Source organism: Lissotriton vulgaris, chromosome 6, assembly GCF_964263255.1.
Source record: "Lissotriton vulgaris chromosome 6, aLisVul1.2, whole genome shotgun sequence".
Lineage (NCBI taxonomy): Eukaryota > Metazoa > Chordata > Amphibia > Caudata > Salamandridae > Lissotriton > Lissotriton vulgaris.
In genome coordinates this window covers 1388446344-1388473250 of record NC_141694.1, presented here as the reverse complement: position 1 = coordinate 1388473250, position 26907 = coordinate 1388446344, and the positions used below count along the sequence as shown (strand labels likewise).

General features: G+C 45.8%; 1 protein-coding gene across 2 annotated transcripts in view; it reads right to left on the bottom strand.

Moving 5' to 3' along the window:
* Positions 1-23509, bottom strand: part of PNPT1 (polyribonucleotide nucleotidyltransferase 1) — a 524718-nt gene extending 501209 nt beyond the window's left edge. The window contains exons 1-2 of one of the 2 annotated variants that reach the window (XM_086927497.1): positions 23285-23509; positions 14947-15007 (exon numbers count right to left, since the gene is read on the bottom strand). In XM_086927497.1, coding sequence (XP_086783623.1) covers positions 14947-15007; positions 23285-23508 — 285 coding nt within the window. In that variant the 5' untranslated portion in view covers position 23509. Of the gene's footprint in view, positions 1-10902; positions 10941-11134; positions 11202-14946; positions 15008-23284 lie in introns of those variants that run through there. The other variant, XM_086927498.1, reaches the window with a different exon arrangement.
* Positions 23510-26907: the final 3398 nt, after the last annotated feature.

Below are 26907 nucleotides of genomic sequence, written 5' to 3'. Positions count from 1 at the left end.
TTTCATTGATGCACAAGCTTCACTCACTGTACATAAAGTTTGAGTTACAATTTGTTTCATTATTATTTTATGCAAATAACGTAGAAGAAAAAGGACATCATCCTCAAGAAATACAGTGCAGAGAGAAGGTTGTGTGCAAGTGGAAGGAGGATACATATGTCTGGATGTTTTTAAGTGAACGTGTTCCATGCTGTAATATCTGCATTGTAGTCATGTTGTGTGGTATGCGTGGATGCACACATGAGGCAGTGTCAGTTTTTGGATCTGAGGCTATCTCCTTGACTCTCAAACCAAGAGACATTGGCTCTAAATAGAAGCTCCATCGCTCATTCAATAATGTAACTTCATTATGGACTATATTTTCACATAGTAAAGCAATTGTCTGGATCGTTAACTCCAGCACAGTCGGGTTACCACCAGAGCCCTGCAAATAATAAAAGTGAAACCTAACCACCAAGTAGTATAAGACAGGGCATGATGCAAGCATGCAATTGGCTCAACTCTGGAGTGATTAGCCAAAAGATGTTGAAGCTGGTCGAATTAATGGCATTGGTAGTGCGAGTGAGGGGGTATGATAAAAGACTGATGGTAACAGAATAGCATGTTTATTTGTTCTGTAGGGTGTGAGCTGATCTGAGTGTGTTGGTGATAGAAATCTGGTGCGGAGGAACATAGTAATCTGATGCCTTATGTGACGGAAAGCACACGCCATCATGAACCATGCTCTATTCTTTCTTTGATGGTGTTGGACTTGGCCGTCTCCCCCGAAATATTTCGCTTTTGACCCCCTTGACTTGGATGTCTCCCCCATGGTAGTAAACCTGTATAGGCCATGTGTGGTAAGAGTTTCCCTGTTTTAAAATTGTAATGTCACGAAATGGTGTGCAGAAAATGTTCCCCCATTTTAGAAATGCACCTGACTGAAATGTTCTGTATTTAAAATGGATGCCATGGCCATGGGTTTTGCCACCTGACTGCCATAGGTCAGCGGTCTAAATATTATTACCCAGCCACCCCTAGCTTTTGGAGGGAAGCCTGGCACCCAGGGTGCTCAACCCCTCCCCTTGAGCCAGTTTAGGCCAGCTTTGCCAACATTCTAGAAGGTTCTGGCACTGCCTGGGAGGAGGGTATAAGTAAGGGGGATGTGCCACGATAGAGTCGCACAGAGCTGGGACAGGAACGTGAGGGGACCTGCTGCGAGGTGTTACCGCCACATGGGCCTGAGAGCTGGGCCCTGCACCCCTAACCCCCCCCCCTCTGCTGTCCCCTGGGCCCTTGAATTATGAGGGCCCACCTAGGTCCCTGTCACTATTAAGGGACCGTGAATTACGCCACCGCTGCATGAAAGAAGCGCCCAGGAGGTGAGGAGTGGGCCCCTGAGGAACTGAAGTGGGACTGTCTACCCCCTCTGGTAAAGCTGTGGCCCTTTGGAAGCGCTGGGCCCTGTGACTGTTGTGGCCCCCTAAGTGCTGTTGGCCCTGAGAGCTGCGTGGGCAGAGGGAAGAGCTGTGCTCCATGACTAGCGCCCTTTCGCTGAGAGGAATAGTGCTGCAGGAGCCTACCCTGCGTTTTGGCGCGCTGTCGGCGATCGAAATAATTTAAAAAAGGGAGCCTACCCCTCATCGTTGCCGATCTCACTGCTGCGGCCCGGGGAGTGTTGGCGCTGCCTCGCGCCACCTGGAAGCTGCCTGGGAGAGCCCCCTGCGGGGTGTATCGTTGCAGCGGCCCCCGGTGTCAGGACAGCGCCGCCGGGATTCCAGAGAGGGCCGCACTAGGCCCTGAAGCCGGCTGGGCCCGCATCACGTGGCTGGGGTGCCGGTGGCATCACCAGCCGCGCCCCCAGCCCGCCGCACATGGATTGGCCTACGCGGCCACGCCCCCGGAAGGCCGCGCAGGGATTGGCTGCCGGCCGGGCAGCCAGAGAAGGAGAGCCGACCCTTAGCCCTGGGTCCCCGTGAGGGAGGGGGACCCGGGTGAAGCGCCGGTGCGGGGCCCCCGTGGTCGAGGGGTAGCCCCGTTGAGAGAGCGACCGGAGCGGGAGCCCACCCCGCCGGTCTGCGCCCCCGGAGAGAGAAGGCCGCCGTGAGGGAGGAAGGGGCATCGAGGCACGTGATGGGTGCCTGCCACAACCCCCTATCCAGCGTGGAAGTCTCCTCAGGGCTGCGGGAGGGCTGAGAGGCCACGAACGTCCGGCGAAAGCGGAGGGGGGGCCACGAGGCACGCTTTCGGTGCCTGCCCCATCCACGGAAAAGAGCCCTGCAGCCTATCGCTGAGAGCCAAGCAGAGCTGGCGGCCGGAAACGGCAAGGAGGTGCTGCCAGAGTCCCGCGGGGCTCCAGGTTGGATAGGGAAGCCCCGCACCGGCCACGGAGGAGAGTGAGCCCTGCAGGGGAAGAGGACCCCCGGAGTAGCCCGGTGAGTGGGGCCTTATTCAAACTGTGTGGAGGGCTGGAGAGGGCGAGTCGGGGCATATGCCGGTGCCCGCCCCTGGGACAGCCCTTAATTTACAGGTGCCCCGTCTGGCAGTGGGCACCTGCCACCGAAGAGGTCTGGAGTCGGGGCACAGGCTCGGTGTCCGCCCCCCCCCCCCTGTTAACGGATAAGGGCCTGAGTGCCCAGAACACGGGCAAAAGCCTCTAGTGACTGTGAGGCCTGGATTGACAACAGGGCTGTTCGGGCCTGGTTAACTGTTTATGCCTGATTCACTGTTGAGGCCCTGATTGATAACAAGGTGATTCAGACCTCATTGACTGTTTATGCCTGGCGACAGGCTTATACCTAATCCGTTGTCTCCTGAAGCCTGGTGATGGTGTTTACTTAACGGAAGGTGCCTCCTACCGTAGGCACTGGTTATTCTTGCCCTAATGAGAGGCTTACTCCTACCCAGTGATAAAGTCATTCCTGCCTGAAGCCCTGGTTATTCTGGCCAAATGAAAGGTTATTGCTGACTAAGGAACCTTTTTCCCTTTGATGGAATGGGTATGATTCCCTAATGGGATGTTGATTCCTGCACAGTGACCGGGTAATAGGGGAGGGCTGAGTATCCCTGCCCATGATGGGTGGTGTCCTGCCGAGGGTTCCCAGGTTAGCTTTGATGCCTAGGGTGTATACCTAAGATGTTATTGAATGCAAGGTGCCTACTTACCTGATGTTTTATGCCCGTAGGTGGAGGGTGGGGTAGACCTTGTTGTGCCCTTTTACTACAGGTGACCTGCTCCTATGCTGGCCTGACGAGTCATTCCAGGCCCCGGGTTACATCCCATGTTAATGAGCAAGCCTTGCCAATTTATTACAGGTGCTCCTGTCTGTTATCATGTGCTGTGATGCCATGAAGTTCTTCCTTTACAGGGGTCGTGTTGGAGGAGTAGTGCATGGTGTGTACTTATGCCAATGTTGTATTTCGCAATGATCGCCTAATACTAAGGATTAGGGCCTGAGTTGGCCCCGCCATATTGACCCCAGGTTTTATGACCAGTTGATCACATTCTTTCCATTTCAGCCACGGACTCATGGACTCAACCATCTTGCCCATTGTCCCCTTGTATATAATCCCCCTTGATGTACTTGGCTCTGGCGCCAATTGGCGTCCTGTTGTGATTACCACTGTTTTGCATTTTTGCCTTGCAGGTTGGAGATATACTAAACTTATTATTTTTCCAACTCAAGCCGGTGTCCTGCCTCTTTTGTGGTGTGTCTGGTGGGTCGTATGTGGGTACTGCGCGGATGCTTCACATGTCCTCCGATGTTTGGCCTGCCCGCTTGGTTCCGTGCTACCCCCTTGGAGATTTGGTAACCCCATTTCTTACAGATGGCCACTGGCATGCTCACAGTACACCTGTCAAATATTTTAAGAAGCCACATTTTGAATGCTTGTCTCTTATAAAAGCAAGCACTAGTAAAGCCAATAAGTCTTACCTTTGAAAGGCCGTAGCTGACCTTTTGGCCTGGTCAGTGCTCGGCGCCAACTGTGAAAAGAATTGACCAAAAAAAGTCCCAACATGATGACGTATGCACCAGCATGCATTAGGAGGTGGTAGCCATTTTAGCTTTTTGCTACGGCACGAAGTGTATGTGAGCAAAAGCATTCATCACACATGTACTCCCATACAGCAACCATTTTTTTTATTTACTGTCCAAGATGAAGGATGCTGTAAACAAAGTGGACGAAACCCATATATAAGTGTTGCCACTTGTATCGACTCAGTATGATGTTATAGAGCACAGGCATCCAATGGATTTGTAAAAAAGACCCCTCACCACCAACCTAGTTGGTGGCATGCTTCATCATTGGGGTCACAGCTGGGCTGTCGAGTACAACCCAGCTGTGCTTCAACGCCTGACTGCAGCGGAACAGGTTTTTTTTGTTGTGCAGTGAGGTAGGGGATAGGTGGTGAGAATAAAAATGTTGCCAAGAATGCCCACTTGTAAAACTTTATTCAAAGGGTCTTAGGACAAGGTTAAAAACCGGTAACGGAATATAGTGAAGATCAAAATAATACTTCAACAACCGTTATGTGTGGGTCAACATGTTTCAGACATTTAGGGTGGTCATTTGGCTACGTAACAACACCGCCCCTAGAGGGTTGATCGTCACCAATGCCCCACGCATCTTTCTGGACGATGCAGCGTTTAGGAAGGATTGGGCGCAAATTGCCTGGCACTGCACCAGAGACTGGATAATTTTAATCATACAGATGGCAAAAAGATTATCGGATGCAATCCTTATAGAGATACAAGCCACTGAGAATCATTTTAAAACTACTCTGACTTCATTCAAAAAGAGACTGGATTAAGTTAACAAAGAGATGGCTGAATAAAAGGAAGATCTTATTCAATCCAAAATCCATAAATTTCAAAAAGATCTCAAAAAAATGTCATATGTCAAGACTTACCCCTATGCAAATGCTGACTATAAGCCACTAACATGCACTGCATAGTCGGGCTCTTCTGATGATGACTCATCAGTTAACAGCGGTTCCAGCGGCGGCAGTTACCGTAATAAACAGAGAGGCAGAGGTCACAATGCTACTTGGCACCCACCTTGGCCACAAACACCACAAGGTGGCCCAATGCATTACCAGAATCCATACCCCTCAATGAATCCACAATTACTGTACAATATATGAATACCAACCCCAGGTTTTCTTTTTTAGGGAATATCTGAAGAGGCCGCGGCAGAAGATGGAGACAGAATCAAGTACACTGAGAAGATGATCTGAACCAGGGTGCTCACACACGCAGCAAATCCAAAGAGCAACAAGCGGGACCCAGCACACACAGAACGTAGTCACCAACCTGTCATCACAGACACTGACTGAAGCAGAAGAGGTAGTCCTGAACAAAGAACTCGGTTTCGCACCAACTGCAAAACTGGACAAATTCAAACTACATTGCGAGTTGGCTGAGTTTTTTCGCATACTTAAACTCAAAGCCTTCTTTGAAAACCAACCACCGCGGGAACCTACTGGTGAGGAGGGTGATACTAATCTTTAGCTGAAATCTTCATTTTCACCCCGCCCCATGCCATACCAGTAGAACTCATTGCCTTTGAACAGGCTATCTTCAAGGAAATCGAAGATACCCAGGAAGAATTTTGATTCAAAAACAAAAGCGGCACTGAATTCTCCACCATACTTGCCCTAAAATCCAATGACTTGATCATAATCAAACCTGTTGATAAAGGCAGCGGAATTGTTGTCCAAAACAAGGACCATTACCAGATTGAATGCAGAAGACTCCTTGGAGATTAAAAAAACTATAGAAGACTGGAACAGGACCCCACTGAAGACTTAAGAACCAAAATAAAAACAGTGGTGGAAAAGTCGAATCCAATGAATACATCAGCAAACATGAGGCCCAATTTCTGGCATCCAGTGGAGAAAAATCTCATATTTCTATACCATCCCCAAAATTCATAAAAACAGATTCCCCCCTCCCGGACGTCCCAGCGTCTCGGGAATTGGGTCATTATTGGAACCACTTTCACGCTTTTGCGTTTACTATTTGCAGACTATAGTACAATATAGGCCAATCTACTTGTAAGACACCAAAGATCTGTTGGGTAACCTAAAATCCCTGGACTTCAATCTCAACACCTCCATTCTGGTCAGTCTGGATATAGAAAGCCTATATACTAGCCTTCCACAGGACAACACATTGCAAGTACTCAGATCATCCCTTGACTCAATAACCTGTTACTACAACACTCCTAAATCGTACAATGTGCTGCATTGGCTCTGAAAGACAATTACTTTGAACTTGAGGGGGACCTCTTTTTGCAGATATACGGCACTTCAATGGGAAGCACATTCGTCCCCAGTGTGGCAGGTCTCTTCTTATACAATTTTGAGAAACTGCATCTTCTTGATCCCACAACCCCATTTTTCACTAACATCAAATTCTATAAAAGATACATTGGTGATGTGCTCCTAGGAAGGAAGTGAAGAAAGACTGCAAACTTTCTTATCTTGGATCAATGAACAAGATCCTAATCTCAAGTTCACACACAGTTAAAGTAGAGACACCATCACCTTCTTAGACTTGGACATCACAGTCGAAGACGGCTACCTCTCTACAAAGACCCACTTCAAAGCTACTGCGAGAAATTGCCTTTTAAGTTTTGAAAGTTTCTACCCTAGACCTCTGCAGGAGAATCTCCCATATGGTCAATATCTCAGACTACGCAGAAATTGCAGTAATGTCCAAGATTTCCAGGAACAGGCTTCTGCCTTGACCACCAAACTTAAACTTGCGGTTGCCGTGAGAGAATCACGAAAAAGGCTCAGAAACGAGCAAGGAACGAGTACCGCAAAGGACTTTTTGAACAAAATCATCAGACAACCGCTACCATACCACTAACTTGTGTGACAACATATAACTCCATCTCCAACAAAGTAACAAAATTAATTCACAAGTATTGGAGAATACCAACAAGTGGAAACCTAAAATGGGAAAAAACACTGTTCTCATACAAGAGTGCAAAAAGTTTAAGGGACAGGTTGGTGTCTACACTCCCTCAACAACAAACAACTCCACCTAATACGGTCCTAAATTTGTGGGGACTCCCCAATGTCACAGGCCATTCCCCTGCGGAAACTGCAGTGTGTGCCATCTTACAACATCAACAAAAACCGTTGATTTAGAAACAGGCAAAACATGGCAAATCAGAAAACATACCAACTGTAACTCAAACAATGTGGTTTACCTCATTCTGTGCCCCTTTGACTTATGCTATGTAGGGATGACCATCAGAAAAGTTAAAGTTCGGATATATGAACATAGAAGTAACATACGCTGCAAACGCAGCACCACAAAGATGACAGAACACTACCTCCAAGTGGGCCATACAACCAATGATATGAGGTGGACAATAATTGAGCAACTAGACAAAGGCCTCACCAATCTGCAAGGCCAACTTTTAGAAAAGGAGCAATGGTGGGTCTATCGCTTATCGACCCACATCTATGGTCTGAACGACAACATCCCATGGAACTCACTGTAACGAGTATAAGGGGCTACACTACCAGACTACCCCATGTCTTGTTCTAACTACACTTCTTTGCCACCATTAGTGTATACTCCCAATAGAGTACTTCAGTACCCCCCTGCTGTTGTCAGTATATATTATATCCTATCACAATTTATTCACTCCTATCTACAACTACAGGTCCCACAGTTAGGACTTATTCCTGGGAGTTGACCATACTACTGGCAGGCACAGTTGACACTGCGTAAATTTTAAAGTAGTATCACCATGGCACCTATCTTACTGCTCAATATCCTATACTAACTTGCCATACCTATAGGTATTGACACACCAGGTGATACTCCCCTCAATTTCATATATGCGTATCCCTTGTTTTCTTTTTGTCGATAATCCAACTTTATTAACATCTCTTGCTGACACACACACTGTGTAACGTGCCACTCGCATAGTTAAGTCAGCACATCTTGAGCTCCAAGATCACATTACACTTGCGTTTATAATCTAGCATAACCGCTTCTAAAAAACTGTTGGGCTTTATTTTTAATTTATTACACCACACTATACGATGAGCAATGTGCTTTTCTCTCTGTGCGCTAGATCGCACTACGCCAGCTAAGTTAGCGTTCTAGTTTCCTTATCACGCAGCACATGCCCGCTGACATGACCACGCCCTTTCCGGGAAGCAGTATCTCTGCCAGGCCTGCAACAGCCCATTCACCGGCGGGATCCTGACAAGCACCTAATAGGTTTGAAATGCAGGAGCTCTTCCTTGACAAAGTAAGTGCTACAGACCACAAAACCCTGTAGCGATACCCACATTGTGATGTTCCTTACCAACTGCTTCTTGCCCTATCTCTTTTGTACCACCCGCAGTGTTTGATTATAGGAGGCTCCCCCTTGCAGGGTCTCACTGATCGTTTTAAGTTGGCCAAAGTAAGATATCTTTATCCGTGTCATTGTTTCTACCTGGACCCTTTTAACCATGTTGTTTTGCATATTACCATGCATTTGCAGGCATTCTAGTCACCTTAATGCCGTGCACATCATTACAGATACAATGTATCATACGTATTTATTTAAATAATTTCATATATAAATAAGTTCTCATCGATGGCTGAATTTTGTTGTCAATAACTATTTGCCTACATATAAGCCACCATCAAGCTGCGCTCACGGTTACTGTTATAATGAAGCACACGGATAACTTCACGTGTGTGTGCCATGATGGCCAAATGTTATTTTGCACATACTTGTGACCACACATGGTATTCACCAGTGCATAGACATGCATGCCAATCTTCACCACGCAGAATGTCTCTAACAGAAGTACTGTATAGATTCACCCAAGCTGGGGTTAGATTCACGACTCTACAGATGTATTTGAGCACAGAAATGCGTGCAGCGCGCAAGTAAGGACAGATGTGTTCTTTCAAATATTCCAATTGTATCATGCACATTTTTTATGTTCTGTATATCCTTCATGTTATGTTGTGTGTTTTCTTTTTCAGATTGCCATCCGGTAAGTGGGCCCATAAGTACAGTTCTCCAACTGTTTCACAGCACACCTTAGCGGGTGTGCTGTTATGTCTCTCACGTGGCTACTTCCACTTTTGCTGCCAACTCACTTTTGCTTACACAGTGGTCCTGAAGAAAGCCATATGACTACACTAAATGGCTGAAACATGTTGACCCACACATAACGGTTGTTGAAGTAATATTTTTAACTTCACTATATTCTGTTACCAGTTTTTAACCTTGTCCTAAGACCCTTTGAATACAGTTTTACAAGTGGGCATTCTTAGCAACATTTTTATTCTCACCACCTAGCACCTACCTCACTGCACAACAAAAAACACCTGCTCCGCTGTAGTCAGGCATTGAAGCACAGCTGGCTAGTACTCGACAGCCCAGCTGGGACCCCCATGATGAAGCATGCCACCAACTAGGTTGGTGGGAGAGGGGTCTTTTTACAATATCCATTGGATGCCTGTGCTCTATAACATCATACTGAGTCGATATATAAGTGGCAACACTTATCTATGGGTTTCGTCCACGTTGTTTACAGTATATTTGCTTTGGGAACAGGATGAACCCCCTCATATATTCCTCACTCTTCCGTTGTTTTCCAACAAGATGAAGGATGCCCATCTCGGAGGAGTTAATAAAAAAAATAATGAAAAGTGTTCAAAAGTCCATCTAGGACAGGAGAGTCCAGGTAGGAATAGGAATTCTCCAGGCTCTACTTTATAAATAAAACAAAAAAACAAAAACCTGTGATAAAAGTGCGGTTGTAATGGATGAGATTAGAGAAAGATGGTATTTGTAGGGGTGTAAAAAATACAACCCAGGAAGAATGGTTTGGAGGAAGCATCGAACGAGCCTGGGGGATGGGTGAACAACATGAAGAGCATGGTGGTGGGGCAGGGATGTGGCGGATGGAGCAGCACAAAGCGGAGAGAGAGCAGGAAAACAATACATTTATGCCCAAGGTGTACTGAAAGCAAAAAACAAACAAATAATAGTTTGCTAAGTGTAATCAGAGGAGGGAATCAAGCCATCCAATCAAAAAGACAATGAAATAGCTATGCTCCAGGGAAGGGCCAAACACAAGAAGAGGGCGGAAAACCATCAATTAGGAAGCAAGCAAAGGAGAGATCCAAAGCTCACTTTGCTTATTGGTACCCTACATAATAGCAAAAAACACTACGGTAGGGGAGGACCTCGGGGAAATTTATAGACCTAGCTCTGGATACAGTCCCCAAAGAGCCTGAAAAACAACAGAAGGTACCAGAGGGTCTAGAGTCAAACACAGCTCAGGGGTATATGATAGTCATCTAATCCACCACAGTACCCTGAACACCCAGAGTTCAAAATTGATTCGGCACAGAAGGCTCTCAAGGGATGAGGAAAATACCCATCAGTCACCATACGGATCCGCCCTTCATCATTTAGGATTTTATCCGGACCACCCGTCTGAGAAAATCAGTGCCACAATCAAAGGATGACCTGGTGGTAAGGAGGTCCCTTATGTGGTTGTAGACTACAGTGTGGTCTACCACTCGATCTTAATGAGTGGGAAAAGACATGGGACTGGGGTGTGCAGTGCAAATAAATGTGAGTGCAAAAAGAAGAAACCAAAACAGAAAAGTGTGTTAAAATTGGTTAGAAGAGCACGGATTGATATTTATTCTATGTATGCTCTTAATACCAAGATTAAAAATATATATGACCTAAGGCAGTCAGGTTATGTAGACTGTCTGAGGTAAGGTCGGTCGACATGTTTCAGCAAACACGGACTATTGCGTCCTTGCTTTCATCAGGACCAGGACTACAATGCTAAGGCTACTGCACAACGTGAATAAATAATAAAGTGAAAGAGTGACAAAAGGAGAAAACAAAACAAGTGCGAAAAGTCACCTGTATAGTCCAAATGCCATTACAGTCAGTGTCGATCACTGTGGATAGAAAAGGGGGAGTGGGTATCAGGTTAGACTATCTATATCCTGTGGGCTATGAAATAAGTCCATGATCTATGGATCGGTATTATAATCACACTACAAAAGTTGATATATACACTCTTATTATTAGAGAATCAGTTATTAACCATTCGGACATATATGTTATTATCCAAACGCCATCCAGTTCTTACCTTAATCTGTAAGGTAGACTAGCCTCACCCCACCTGGCAGCGGCTCAGGGGAAAATGAAGCACCGCTCTAAAAAACATGTGAAACACATGTCAGTCATAATGTGCACATCAAAATACAAGCAACCCCCACTATCAGTAGCCGGAAGTCAGTTAGGCTCGCACAAATATCAAATGCTCCCGTTCCCAAATGTGACGGGGGGAGACCTCCGTCGTGAGAAGTGGATCCGTTCGAGAACGGAGCATTGTAGCGAGTGATCTGGAAGGGAGCAGCTCATCTTACCTATCCGTCGGTACTCCGGGGCCGGCGTCCTGGCCGACTGGGGAGCTGCCTGAAGGCGAGCGCGAAGCTGTATTTAAACGCGCCGCCATTGGTGGTCCGATTACGCAGTATGCACGGACGTGTGTTGCCATTGGTTCCGCCCCTCATAGAGTAAAACGAGCATGCCCATTGGTTAACCCAATGTAAACAAATGATGTGATTGGTGGATTAACGGCCACATTGGTCGAGGTTTAGTTGTAAGCGTAAATAGTCAAGGGAACCACAAGGGTAGTGTAAACAAACACAGATATTGACGCATATGTGCGAGGTAGAAAGGTAAAGGATTAAAGGGACAGCACTCATTGTGTTTGTAGATGAACAACCTCGTAATTTGTGTTGTCATGAAAAAAATACTGTAGATGTATAATGGAAAGAATTCCCAGACGACATGTACAGAAAACAAGAAGCGCTCATGTTTTAACTAGTAAAAGTGTAAATATCCTCATTATGGGTTTTGGCCTACACGGGGCTAATGATGGCTAGGCAAGAAACAACTATGATTAAGGATCATAACGGTTCAGTGAGGACATATTCACAAAGTCTTTTCCCACTCATTAAGATCGAGTGGTAGACCACACTGTAGTCTACAACCACATAAGGGACCTCCTTACCACCAGGTCATCCTTTGATTGTGGCACTGATTTTCTCAGACGGGTGGTCCGGATAAAATCCCAAATGATGAAGGGCGGATCCATATGGTGACTAATGGGTATTTTCCTCATCCCTTGAGAGCCTTCTGTGCCGAATCAATTTTGAACTCTGGGCGTTCACGGTACTGTGGTGGATTAGATGAGCTGTGTTTGACTCTAGACCCTCTGGTACCTTCTGTTGTTTTTCAGACCCTACATAATAGGTCATTGGAAAACAAACAGATAAAGCTATCTGTAGGTGAGAACTTAAAAGTGCAAAGGATCGCACAGGGATAGGATTTATGAAGCATAGCCAACCTGTTGAAAGACAGCTGCAAGAAGAACCCACACTATGGGGCTATATTTTCGCAATCATGTACATTCTTGGCAGGGGGAGCGCTAAGGGTGGAATTTTTATTTTCTGTGAGTTTTTCCACACAATGATCTGAGGGCTGCATGTTAAACAGTGCCGAAACTATACAAAAGGCTTTATTTAGAACTGAAGATGGCACTGGATAGCAGAAGGCTGTAGAATAGATGCATGTGGCTATTAAAACTCCAGGCAACTCTGCATTCTTTACTTTGAGGATGTAGGTAATGTATCTTGTGCAGCTGTAGTGTCTTTCCTCTAGGTACAAAATTGGGTTTTTAGATTTTATTGGTATTTTTCAAGGGAATGTTACCAGCAAACGCAAAAAAAGGTTTTAGCCGGTAAGTTTTGCCAGAGATTTAGAGTAAAAAATAACTATTTCACAGTACTGCCAGTGGATTCAAAATTTCGCACACACTCTACTCTTGCCCTTATGGTTTCTGGAACATCCAGAGACATCACAAAGGTTGATTCCCTGTGACAAAGGGACTGTGGGGACTAACTCACCCCTTAAATAATGTATGAAGTGTTCTTGCGTGGTGGAAGTATTGTGTATACCGTGACTACTTAGTTGATTGGTGCAGGCAGTGAAGTATGCTCAGTTAACTGACAGCCAGGCTCAAGCCCTTCCATCCGCTCCTTCGCCCATCTCACTTTCCAGGCTCTCTGAGCGACAAGTTTTACAAACACTGTGGCCTCCAGTGTTCCAATTAAAGAATAACTATGTATTCCTCGAAATTTGGGCATCTAATGTAATAATATACAATGGTGATTCTGTCGGATGCATTCAATTATTATATGAACTCTGAGAGAGTCATCTGAACAGACTTCGTGCCAATTATTGAAAACAAAGGAAATACTAATTTTTCACGGTAATTCAAACATATATTGTATGAGATTTCAACACCACAAGAAAGGGGTTCCCGTCCAAACATTAAATACAATTCAAGTTACGAATAAATGATGCTGATATATTGCAGTCTGATCATAGCAAAGTAAGTGGAATGGAAACCCACAAAACATTCAATAAGCAATGCGTCTTTTGCTGCTGTGTGGGTGCAACAGTCACTGGGCTGTCTGAAGGCCCTCTCCACTGAGAGTTGTTATGATACTTTTGTGCAGCGCATGGGTGTGAGTTGGCTAATACAAGGAATAAGTTGAGGCAGCCGAGCACTCTAAGATCCACTCAAAAGCAACATCTAGAAGGAAAACAAAAGGATCCCTGGCAGCAGCGTACAATAGTGAACTCCTCTCTCAGAGAGTAAAGTTCTTTTGAACAGAGAATTGCTAGTCGGTAGATCTGAGTCTGCACATGGACTTATGTACCGTGAGGCCTTAGGTGACTGGCTGCATGCCCTGCCAGTTCTTCTCCAAAAGTTCTCACAGCAGCAATGCTTGTGAGCAAAGGAGGAAGACAGGGCAAATACTCAAATGGTACACGATGGGGAGAGAGGGAAGGGTGATAGCGGGTTGCGTTTCAGCAACAAGGAGTCAAGAAACACGAGAAACCCTGAGGGGGTGAAAAGAAGCAAGTACCAATAAAGAAATAGGTAAAATAGTCACAATTACATTAAAATGCAAAACCTCTAGTGGGGCTGAAAAGATACAAACAGCCTATAGCATATGGGGAAGATGAAATATTCTTCTTTGCTGAGCCAGCCAATGGTTGAAGGAGGTTGGTTAAACAATTAACGTTTCTACGGGGAGGAACCAAATCCTACTCAATGTATTTTGGCAAGAAAAGATCTGTTAAACAACTGTTCTATCAAAATCCAGACTTAAATAAGAGTAAAATCAAAGACTACAAAGACGCTCATTCAGATAAGTGTTGGTCTAAGAGCCTGCTACAAAGCAGAATTAAGCCGGACAGATCCCTGTCTCTCAGGGACCAAACATGGGTGCACATCTCACTGAATTGCATACACGCTCCATTTACAGTCAGCGTTTTAGACCTAGCCCCCACTTGCGCCAATAGGTTTGCCCTTAATGTGCGAGACTTGTCCATGCTGCAACAACTGGGCAGTGGTAATACATTTTGCACATTTTGTTTCAAACCTTTCTCTGTTTTGCCTAATTATATTTTTTGGTATTTAGTAAACGTATTTGTCAACCTTTATATTGTGGTTTCGTTAAGGCTAATTACAAAATTCTTATTTGGCCTCAAATGTATGTCATAGCTGCAAACTAACATCGGTTTGATCTGTGGGTGCTACTGTACTAAAATCATATTTGCATTATTTACATATTTGTCCTGTCTATCTGTAAATATGATCATCTAAAACCAGAACACTGCTAGCACTTCAGAAAAATAAGCAAACCCGTGCCCTCATCCATGATTTACTGCACTATAGCTTTTCAACCACAATTATTCAAATATGAAATACTGAGGCAAATGATGTGCTATAATGTCTAACATAATTAAATCACACTTTCTTTGTGGTTAGTCCAGTTGTCCAATTATGTTGGCTCATACATTAAGTTCAAACAGGCTCACCTGCACTACAGCACATCCATCTGCAAATCTGGCTAATTTTCCAGAGGAGATTTCCAACTTTCTAAAAAAAGAAAAAAATATAATACATTTAAAAAAAGACGAAAGATTAATGTCAGTTTACTGCCATTTAAAATACTCATCATGCACATCAGTTTTACTTTCTAGGGTGCCAGCTAGTGTGCGTTCTGAATGCTTCCTCTTCAACTGTATGAAATCCTCAGTGTCCTGCTGAGTAGGTTTGTTTAGGAAATTCACCTTTCTTTGTGTGGCACCCCGTTTTTATCGCCTTTTCCTGGACCCTATATTTTGCTTGCTTTATAACTGTGCACCAGTCTACTGTCTCTGGGTTTGTTGTGGGAACAATGTCTGCCTCAAACTGGATTTTAGTGATGGATATGGGAGGACATTAGGATTGCCGATCCACGTTAAGGTACTCCCCTATTAGTCTAACCGCAAGCATTAGTTAAAAATACGGTTAGATATTGATAAGGCAATGGTGTAATGTCCCTATATGAAGATGTGGGTAAAGCATTACTCAAGAGTGGTAGAGAAAACTCCTTTTGATATATATTCCCTCACACACCCTAGTGGTGTCATGCTTCATCATCGGGACACCACGACCCCTATAAGTCGTGGTGGGCTCAACCGATATTTCAGGAAGCACTTAAAAAATATATTTGGCCAGGGGGATAAAGATTAAAAATCCACTGGTAGACCCCCAGTTTCCCTTTATTCTTGAATCTGACAGGGATATTAAAACTACAGAACAATAGGGTCTTTTAGAATATTATGGTCCTAGGACCCTAAGGCCGACATATTTCAGTCCATTAAATGCCCAAAATATGGTGCAGGACTTTCTTCAGGGCTATGTTCCTCCCTGGTAGGAAAGTGAACATGGAATTTCCCTACACTATTTATAACAAGGGCAGATAGCTGCTCCTATGTTTGTCACTGAGTATAAGTATGTTAGATCACTCCATCCCGTTTTGGGAGAGGAAAGAATTCACGTGGAACCACACTTAGTTGGGGGTGGCCATCCTTACTGGTCCTGTCCTATCAAGAAACCTATTAGGTGTGGATTTCATCGGCATTAGGATTACCAAAATACACCCCCCCACACACTGCCAGCCCTCACAACCCAAGTTTAGAATGGCAAAGACTTTTGCCATCTTGAAAATGCACTATCTCATGGCATTTTCGGACAGTTTGCTGTAAGGAAAACAGGAACTACTGAAAAAGTAGGTAGGAATAAGACTTGAAGTGTTTACCCCATTGTTTAATAAAGGGTTAGGAGTTCATCTTACCCTCAAGCTGGTGCTGTGCATAAATTTGGCATGCCAGGCTCCCGCCTTGGAACCCTTTCTGACTCTGTGGACGATCAAAAGAGGACTGGCCTGTTGTTTATGACCAATGAGAAGCCCTGAAGGACCAGACCTCCTCTCTCGTGTACCAAGGACAAAGAAGTGGCTTCCAAGGGTCCGTTGGCTTACGTTCTGTAGGGCTACAGGGAGACAATAAGCTGCAGTAGGCCTTTTCCTGGAAGTACCCTGCTGATTTGTGGCAACTGGACCTGGCTGGACCCCGCTGTTGGCCTCTGCTTGACATCCTTCAGTACAGGACATGATATCACTTGATCTCCCAATATCCTTCTGCATAGGAAGTGACATTACTGGATTTCCAGTCATCTACGGTACGAAAAATTACACCACTGGTTTCTTTAAAAAACGTCTTTAAAAGAAGCTGTCAAGTAAGAGGGGATCCGTTACCCATCAGCACAAGAAGTGACACCACTGGATTCCCATCATCCATCTGCACAGGATGAGACATCACTGAATTTCTTGTCCATGGCTCAGTGCACTCCTCCCTCTCCCAGGAACTACTTAATGGCAGCTGCAACATGGATGTGGAAGACCCCGTCTGCACCAGGAACCCGCGTACCACTACCCTGCTGTGCTCCTCCATGCTCTCAACCCTGGTCCCCACTCGCCGCACTGCTGCTGCACTGTACAACACGGAAGGAGTGTTCACATGCACCTCCTGCAAGTTCTCATGCATTTTCCCACACTTTCTGTGCCAACAGCACCCCACTCGCACAGACCAAACACCATTCACACAGCACATGCTCAACACCTGCTCGCTCACCAAACACGCCACAGGTGTATGGGATTTACTGCATGATCCCACTCCAAACCTGCTCTTCCTCACAGAAACATGGCTAAACTGAACAATCTGATTCTGATTCTTCAGCCATCCCCGCTGGCAAGAAGAATACCAGGCAATACTATCAGCACAAGTTCAGAGGTGGAGCTGCCATCCTATTTAAAGATACCATCAGCTGCACCACCCACAAGAACAGCCCCACCAGCTACAAGGACTACCTCACCTTCAAGAAAGGCATCACAGTCAACTTCTCCCTGGGCAGAACCTTCTTATACAGACCACCAGGACCCCACACCAATTTTGCCAGTAACATCACAAACTTCTTCTCACCCCTCATCATCAACACCTTAAACCTCCTCAGACTGTCGTATTTTCAGTCATGTGAAGGCCTACCTTCCCCTGAATTACCTGAAAGGCGGCTTTGATATCTTAGCATATGGGCTAGTAGGTCTAGGTATTTAATGCAGTGACTTCGGTATTGAAGGACCCAAACACCCTACACGAAAGGGGGCACTGAAATGCGCTCCCGAGCCTATAAGGGAGGCATCCGGGGTAATGGTCACTTACAGAAGGGAGTCCGAGAAAGGCGATGCCCTGCAACAAGTTGCTGCCGTTCTGTAGAGTTGCGCTCTAGTCTTCGGGTGTTGCGTCACGACGCAACGCGTGAAGACGCCCGATTTAGAGCGAGTGCGCATGCGCCAGATCACCGCGAGTGTCGCAGGCGGTAGACGCTTGGCGCTCTCCCTCAATATTAGTACTTTTGGTGTATATTAATAAAGCACCTTTCCCCTCACTGCCAGTCTGCCTCATTATTGATCCACAGGTTGTGAGCATCATTACGGTGGCGACGAGGAGTGGGATCTCCCACACAAAAGAAAATAACGGAGGTACAGGGAAGTTAAGGGGAACACACCACTCTGGCCCAGCCTGAAGGGGGACGACGCTGGAGGAAACGACGTCCGGAGCTTGACGGAAGAAGCAGGGAGAGCGCGGCAGAAGCGAAAAGGAGAGGGGAGCACCCACTGCAGGTACCAGTGCCAGAAGGCGACAGCCAAGTGGAGCAGCACGGCAAAAAAGGGTGATAATACCCCACAGAGGCCCTGGCGGAACTAGAAGACCGCAGAGCAGGGGGAGCAGGAGAACCCCAACCGAATCCGACACAAGGTGAGAACACAAGCACGCCAGGCAGCCCAAGAAACCAGGGAGCGGAACCGGAAGAGCAGGCCAGAATGAGCACGCAGGCGTCGTCACTCACTGCGCCAATGCCGTTCTTGCCCAAACCAGGTGAACCCCAGATGAAATGGGAAGACTGGAGGGAATATTTCAAAAATTATCTTGAGGCCCTGGAGGATGAAAATTGGGAAGCCTTCCCCAGTGCGAGGAGAAGAAGGATACTCTTGCACAATCAAGGCCCGGAGGGGATAAGAGTGTTCACGAACTTAGTGCCCACGACCAGACCACAAGCGGATGACGACGTCTTTAAGCACGCCATAGAGGATCTGGACAATCACTACCGTCCAGCGGTGTGTGTCTTAATCGATCGTTACAACTTCCAGCAAAGGAAGCAGGAAGCAGGCGAATCCATATAGGACTAGGTCGCAGCTCTAAGAAGGTTGGCGATGACGTGCAAGTACGGGGCCCTTCATGACGAATTCATAAAAGACCAAATTGTCATGCACACCACCAACAAGACTGTACAAGATAAACTATGGGCACATGGAGAAGCGTCGCTGAAAGAAGTCATAGCTATGGTAAAGAAAGCTGAGTTATCAAAACGATGTGCCGAAGCAGCAAAAAGGGAAACCACCCAGAAGACCATGGTGAACAGGGTGGAAGATTCAGAGCCTTCAGGAAGGAATAGAACGGCGCCCGGAGAAAGTAAAGGAACAAACAGATGGGCGGGAAAGAACGGACAGACAGGGAGACAGCCCACGGAAAGCAAGACCACGTGCTACAGGTGCGGAAGCCCGAACCACGCAGCCCAGGATAAACTCTGCCCGGCGTTCCGGGCGAAATTTATGTTCTGTGGCCTGCTGGGCCACTACGAAAAGGTGTGTCGCAGGAAAATAAAGAGACCTGTAGTGAAGTACGTGACACAAGACCAACCCGATGGAGAAGAGGACGAGCTGGAAGAAGATGACCATGTGTTGTGTGTAGAGGAACAGGTGCTGGGAATAGGAAACAAGCGTTCGAGCAAGCTTCAATGCAACATGGTGATAGGAGGTGTGAAAATCAGGATTGTGATAGACTCGGGATCCCCGTACACCATAGTCCAAAGATCAGTATGGGAGGAAGAGTTCGAACCCAGCCTAGGACCCAGATCGGAACCACCAGACATACGGCCGGTGACGTACTTAAGCACTCCCATCCCCATGGTAGGGTACAGGACTCTAACGTTTGCATTCAGAGGAAGGTCAGCGAAGTGCAAGCTGTACGGGGCAGAGAAGGGTCCATCAGTATTGGGCTGGATGGATCAAGGTGACCTAGGGATAAAACTGGACGCGGGAGGAGACATCCAAGTGTTGATGACAGCCCCTGAGAGCTGGCCGGACCTGGAGAAAATGAAAAACGACTTTCCGAAGGTGTTTGGAGGGAAGGTTGGAAAACTAGAAAAGTTCACACACAACATTCTGCTCAAGGAGAATTCCAAGCCAGTGTCCCACAAGGTTAGGGATGTGCCCCTAGCAGAAAAGGAAGCAGTACAACAAGAATTGCGTAGACTGAAAGAACATGGAATAATCGAACCCATGGATAGTTCAGAGTGGCTAGCGCCCTTGGTCGTGGCAAGAAAACCTAATGGTAAGGTGCGCCTGTGCGTGGACCTCCGAGAACTTAATAAGTGTCTGATCGTGGAGAAATTTCTGTTGCCTCGCATAGAAGAAATGCTGGCCAAAACGAGGGGAGTAAAGTGGTTCTCCACTATTGACCTCACATCCATCTATCACCAAATTGACCTGCACCCTACAAGCCGGAAACTCACATCCTTCATAACGCCTTTTGGATGCTATCAATTCAGCAGGATGCCCTTTGGTCTTGCCTGGGCCGCGGCGGTGTTCCAAAAGTTAATGCACCGCCTATTCAAGGACATCGAGGGCATCCAATACTTCCAAGATGACATTTTGGTGATGGGGATGGACCGGAAAGACCATGACAGGAAATTGGACATGGTGCTGGGTGTACTACAAGAAAAAGGGCCTGACAGCAGAATGGGAGAAATATCGGCTAGGAATGACATCAGTCACTTACCTTGGACACGAAATAGGAGGACACGGAATCACGCCGAAAAGAGAGAACGTAAAGGCGATCTGTGAGGCCAGGGCGCCCGACAGTAAAGAGGAGGTGACATCCTTCCTGGGAATGGCAGAGTATTATAGTAAGTTTGTCCCGCCCTTCGCTACCAAAACACATCACCTGAGGCAGCTGACAAGAGACAAGACAGTGTTCAAGTGGAATGAGGAGGCACAGAAAGAATTTGAAGAGCTGAAGAGGGACATAAGTCAAGCGGTGCCATTACAAGGATATGACCCCCCTGGGGCGGACCATACTGACAACGGATGCCAGTGAGAAGGGACTGGGAGCAGTCCTCGCGCAGGAGAGGGCAGACGGAACGGTGGAGACACTCAGCTTTGCATCCAGGACTCTATCACCCACAGAACAGAAATTTAGTATGATTGAGAAGGAAATGCTGGCGGGGGTATGGACCATGGGGAAGTTCAGACAATTCCTGTGGGGCACGACATTTCGACTGCAGACAGACCACAAACCACTTGTCAAAGTTCTAACCTCGAGTGGACATGCGACCGCCACGCCACGCATAGCCAAGATGTTGTTGAAGTTATTGGAACACCGGTATGACGTGGCATATATACCGGGGACACGCAACAAGGTAGCTGATTTCCTCAGCCATGGAAGAAGCCCCAGACCTCTCGGCTGAGGATGAAGAGATGATAGCGATAATGGAGGATCCAGAAAGAGTGATCAGTAAGCAGGAAAGGGTCCTAGCATATGACTAGGACGAAGAGATCCGTGAGGTCAAAGAACACATAATCAAAGGCTGGCCCGAAAAGAAGAAGGTGAAGGAGGTGCTCCGAAAATTTTATGAGGTCCGTGAGGAACTATCTGTGAGTGACTTAGGCATCTTTCTATACCGAGGAGACAAAGTGGTGCCTCCTATGAGATTGATCCCGTTCCTGTTAATACAGTTACATGAGGGGCATCTCTGCATTGTCAAAACCAAACGGAGAGTGAATCAAATGTACTGGTGGCCGGGACTAGACATACAAGTGGAAAGGCATGTGAGAGACTGTGACCAGTGCCAAGGAGCTGACAAAGTCCTGAAACCTCTAAGGCCAGCCTTGGGAAAATTTGACCAGCCATGCGACCCCTGGGAAGATGTCTCGGTCGACATTTTAGGACCTGTTCTGGACAACCAAGGAGTGCCGAAGTATGTATGTGTCTTGGTGGACAAATACTCAAAGTGGCCAGAAATCCATATCCTAGAAGAAATGGACTCCGAAACTGTGATAAAGTTCCTCACTTCGGTGTTCCTGAAAGAAGGGATCCCGAGGACAATCCTGAGCGACAATGGTCCGCAATTCACCTCAGAGAAATGGTACAAGTATGCTGAAAGGAATGCGATCAAAACCAAACACACTTCGGTATACCACCCCTTGAGCAACGGACAGGTGGAAAGATTCAATCGGGTCATCATGGGGTCCATCCAAGCTGCCATCATGAAAGGCAAGGATTGGGAAAAAGAGGTGCTGAAAATGATATGGGACTACCGGATTACCCCCACATCCACAGGGTACAGCCCATTCCAAATCCTGAGAGGCAGACACCCTTTCACTAAAGACAATGTGGTCTGGAGAGAAAAGACCATCACCAGCAAATGGTCTCCTGCTGTAGTACAGCACAACCTAGAGAAAGCTCAGAAGGTATACAACGAGCACTATAATTGGAGAAGAAACGTGAAAGAGACAGCACTGGAAAGAGGGGAGTGGGTGAGAGTCAAACTGGCAGTGCTGAAAAGGAAAGGAGAAAGCAAGTACAGCCCGCCTCTGCAAGTGGAAAAAGTATACGACAGAGCGGCGTTACTCAGCGACGGGAATGTGTGGTCCCAGGATCGCATGGCTAAAATCAACAAGATCCTACAGTGGCCTGCGGTGGAAGAGAGAGCCCTACAAGATCAAGGGCCAAGAGAAAGAGAAGGGGGTACATCTGCAGGAGAAGAACGACAGAAGGAAGAGGAATCGTACGAGGAAGGGGGGAGCCAAGAAATGCCTGTTGCAGAAGAAACGCAGAGTGAGAAGAGTGTGACACCTAAAAGAGAAGAGCAGAGCCAGCAGAGAGACAGGATGGCGAGCCCTGCAGAGAACTGCACCCGAGAAGCCTCCACGCCGGTAAGACGCACCCGAGCTGGCAGAATGGTGGTTAGGCCCCATCATTTTAGAGCGAGTGCGCATGCGCCAGATGACTGCGAGTGTCGCAGGCGGTAGACGCTCGGCGCTCTCCCTCAAAATTAATACTTTTGGTGTATATTAATAAAGCACCTTTCCCCTCACTGCCAGTCTGCCTCATTATTGATCCACAGGTTGTGAGCATCATTACACGTTCCACCAACTTAGAGAGCGAGTAATGCTGGCACCAGCACTAATCATCAAGTGACCCTCCAGTGGTGACCATTATCTTGACATGGTACTCTTGAAGGGACGCCTGTGGAGGGCGGCATGCGGGACGATATTAATGCATGAAGCCATCACCCTGAGAAGCTACATCACAATTCAGATAGTTGAATTGACGACTGACAGACATGAAAAAGAGGCAGCAGCTGCTGGAATGCCAACACACACTGGTAGGTGGGATAGGCTGTAATTGCATTATATATATATATATATATATATATATATATATATATATATATATATCAATCATAGATCAGGTCTGGGTATGTCAATGAGAGAAGTCCCTCGTTGTTATTGCTAACCTACAATACCAATGATCAATTAATTACCCACGTGTGGATTCTTTAGCCTGTTGTTTCACATTACCACAGTGCTTGCTCTCACACATTTAGAGCACGACTGTTGTCCTGTACTTCTCATCTACCCCCCGTCACTCTGCTTACACGTAGCAAATGTTTTGACCCATGAGTGTTGTCTACTGTGCAACTCCTTACCTTCCCCCCACGTCAACCTCCACACTTGCAGCATGTTTGTTGCTCCAAGCTCCGCTCTGGGAGTTTCTTAAATGACTTAGTAAAACGGAGGCACGTTTCCCCACCCGGTATCTAGGTGCCCTAGCGCCCACTCCTCTTTGCAGCAGCCACAGCAACATCCCGGCACTGCAGCCACACCGATTGGGGGCTGCCATGACAGTCCGTACAGTCAGTGTCACCGCCATGAAAAGTGAAGAAAGACAAACTCGAACCTTGCGGCTGTTGGTTAGAACACCAGCCACTGTCTTACTAAAAACGCACGATCATTTACACATTTTAGAATTCGGAACCTGGACTCTAGTATTTTTCAGACTGCAATACACGGAACACACTAGTTAAAATATTACGAGAATATCGTCTGTATGTCACTTTTAGTCTTTATGATTCTATAAAATCTAACGGCGAAGTACTGATGTTGGGCATAAAGAAAAAGAAACTGTTTTGCAAATTCTAGACGTGTTTTGTTTCTTCAATCGACAATTATCAGTAAAAATTTGTTGGCGCCGTGTCTTTAAGATGGCCACATTAGTAGTTTTCAACCTTGAGTGATAGTGTTGTGGTATGAAGTCCCTCTTCTATGTTTGCAGCAGAACCAAAGTAACGTAGGAAGGAGTTAACATTGGAGGGGGTGTTGAGGAGTGTCTTTCTTTCGATTTCCCTTTCTGACGTCTATCGCGAACTCTGCATACGGTGCAGTGCACTTGTCCTAAGATAAGCAGACTCTAATGTGTGTGTGTTGGCACGTAACCTTGTGATATACTCTTAATTTCACTCTCGTTTACCGGGTATTTTGAATCGTTTCGACCCTGCTAAACACCAAAAGGCAATTTTTAGATTTCTTATGATCAGCAAACAGCATTACTAAGATTTCGCAGCTGTTAACTTTTTGCAAATAAGAAGCACACATTTGGAATGTGCGTTGAGCCATCACACCAAGTCAATGCCGCACCCAGTAAAAAGGTCTACTCTAGAACCTAACATTTAAACGTTACTTTATCCAGAGTTTTGATTGTACCTCGTTTATAGGAATAACGAAATGTAATTTCCACTACGCGTAGCAGTCCTCGTCAATCATTACATTTGAGGTGATACTACCTCCCAGACAGAACAAGCATTGGCATAGCCAATAGGTCTCAGACGCCTTTGGGAACTTATAAGTGTTTAGCCAGAGTCTGGATATTGACTTTACCTATGTCGTTACCTATGTCGTTAAGCTGTGCTATACAGAAGTTTGCAGCATGCGGAAAAGTTATAATAAAGAAGTGTCAGAAGCATTTTTGGTACCTTGGATATGACTAAAAAAGCATTATGTACAACTAAACGACCATATTAAACAAGCATTGGAAATGCAATAGGTCTCGCATTAGGAAAGTTTGAGCTATTGGTCTTATAAATGACATTTTTTTATTTATGTGTTGTTTTTTAAAATAGCTAAATTAATAGCTTTGTCATTTACTATACCAATAGTTATAACTTTCGCAAATGTGACACCTATAGCATTTGTAATGCAACATGTTTTGTATTTACGTGACTTAGATGTATTGATATTACAAATAACAATGGCTTTTAATTTTTTTAAATAATTAATACTTAAATAATTTATTTAATTTGTAATGTCAATAGCTTAAACTTTTGTAAATAACTTTTGTGAAGATTATGTTCAGTGTTTTTTTATCGTGACGAAAATCCAAGAACATAAGTGAAATATTAACATCTTTTTTGTGATTTGTAATAAAGTTTGAAAGCTTTAAAACAGCTTGAAACATTGAAAGAACATATTTGAACCAGTGATGCTGTGGTGGTGCGGAGTGATACTGTGGTTGCGCTGAGTGATGCTGTGGTTGCGCTGAGTGATGCTGTGGTGCGCTGAGTGATGCTGTGGTTGAGGGGGTGTGAGGGTGAGGGAGTGAGGGGGTTTGAGTGTGAGTGAGGGGGTGTGAGGGTGAGTGAGGGGGTGAGTGTGAGTGAGGGGGGAGAGGGGGTGTGAGGGTAAGGGTGAGTGAGGGTGTGTGAGGGTGAAGGGGTGTGAGGGTGTGTGAGTGTGAGGGTGTGTGAGAGGGGGTGTGAGGGTGACGGACGGTGCTCCGCTTGGTATGGATTCACGGATCTGCTCTCTGCACAACATTAGGATTTAAACAGGAAAAGAAAACAGCACAATCTTTGTACAGAAAAAGAAAGAAGTAATCTCCAGTTAGTATGCAAGCTGTAGATCAGGGAACAGAAAGAACAGTGTGCACAATTGTTAAAGAAAGCCGATTAAAGCCAATGATATTTCAGTATGAAGCTTTACTCCTCCATGCGCGCCTCGGTGGCAGGTTTCTGGGGCACTTCAGCACGCCAAACCCACGAGGGTCCAATTTAAAGTTAGGTCTCACCAGCTACATTATCTTACGATCTTGTATAAACTTCGAACAAAGAGAGGGAAATTTGCTGGGCACTAAAGCAAACGCTGGCTGTAGAGTTAAAGTTTTACAGTGATAGGGAAGTCGCATCATTGGTTGAGCAGCTGTAATTCAACTCTACACTAAGTGACAGCCACTGCTGCAAAGCACATGCAGGTCAAGTCAGCCGGCAGAGGCAGGAGTTAGTCACTGCGGTTTTGTGGTTAGAGGAGGAAGCCTTAACACCCCGAGCTGCCTACTAGCAGAAGGCACTGAATACTCCCTTCCAAGGTGGAAGTAGGGAGGGCGTTCAATTAATACAAAGTATTAAAAATATTTATTTATTTTTAAACATGGAATCAAAATCAGATGCTAAATGGGTGAGTTGGTTTTATTTTTGTGAACAGCTTGATGGGTCTTGTATCCACCTCCATTCTGTCCAAGGACTCAGCCAAGCCAATCAGCAACAGAGCCCTTTTTACTTAGCCAGCCAAGCACAGCTATTCAGGCTCCGTAGGAAATTGTGGCGTGCACACTACACTGTAGAACTAAATTATTGGAATGCACTTGTAGCGGAGGAACAAGCATCCGAGCTTTGGTGCAGAGTTGGCAGCCAATGCCTCAATGTCAGGTGAAATGCGGGCCCATCTACCTTAATGGAGATGATAATATTCTTATATGGCTGGATTGCTTTGAAGTAAATTACTGCATTTCTTACAAACCAGAATATGATTTTCTTATTTATCCAGAGGCTTTGTTTCCAATTGTAAAAGTGTCCACACGGACATCATATTATATGTAATGTTTGTGTGCAAGGGTATTCTGTTGGATAATATTCTTATATATTGGGTGACCTGGAGCATTTTATAGCAGCTGAAAGTGAACAGGTCTAGCCTTAGATCAAATAAAACTTGTCAAGAATTTAGCAACAAGATTCGCAATAAGTTTTACCTGCTGGAAGCATTTGGGGAAGAAGCACAGGATTGATAATTTACACATTAGCAAATAGCATGTGTGATTAATGGACTGGCAAATGATGCCCGACATAGATCCGGTCTCGGCTGCCTTTGATATTTGGGCCCTAATTCTACAACTTTAGGAGTAGCACCAAGTATCTGAAAGCGCTTCGGACAGCACAAATAGTAAATTATGCTGTACAGATTATATGCATGGTCGACAATGCTACTGCTGGGTAGGGCTACG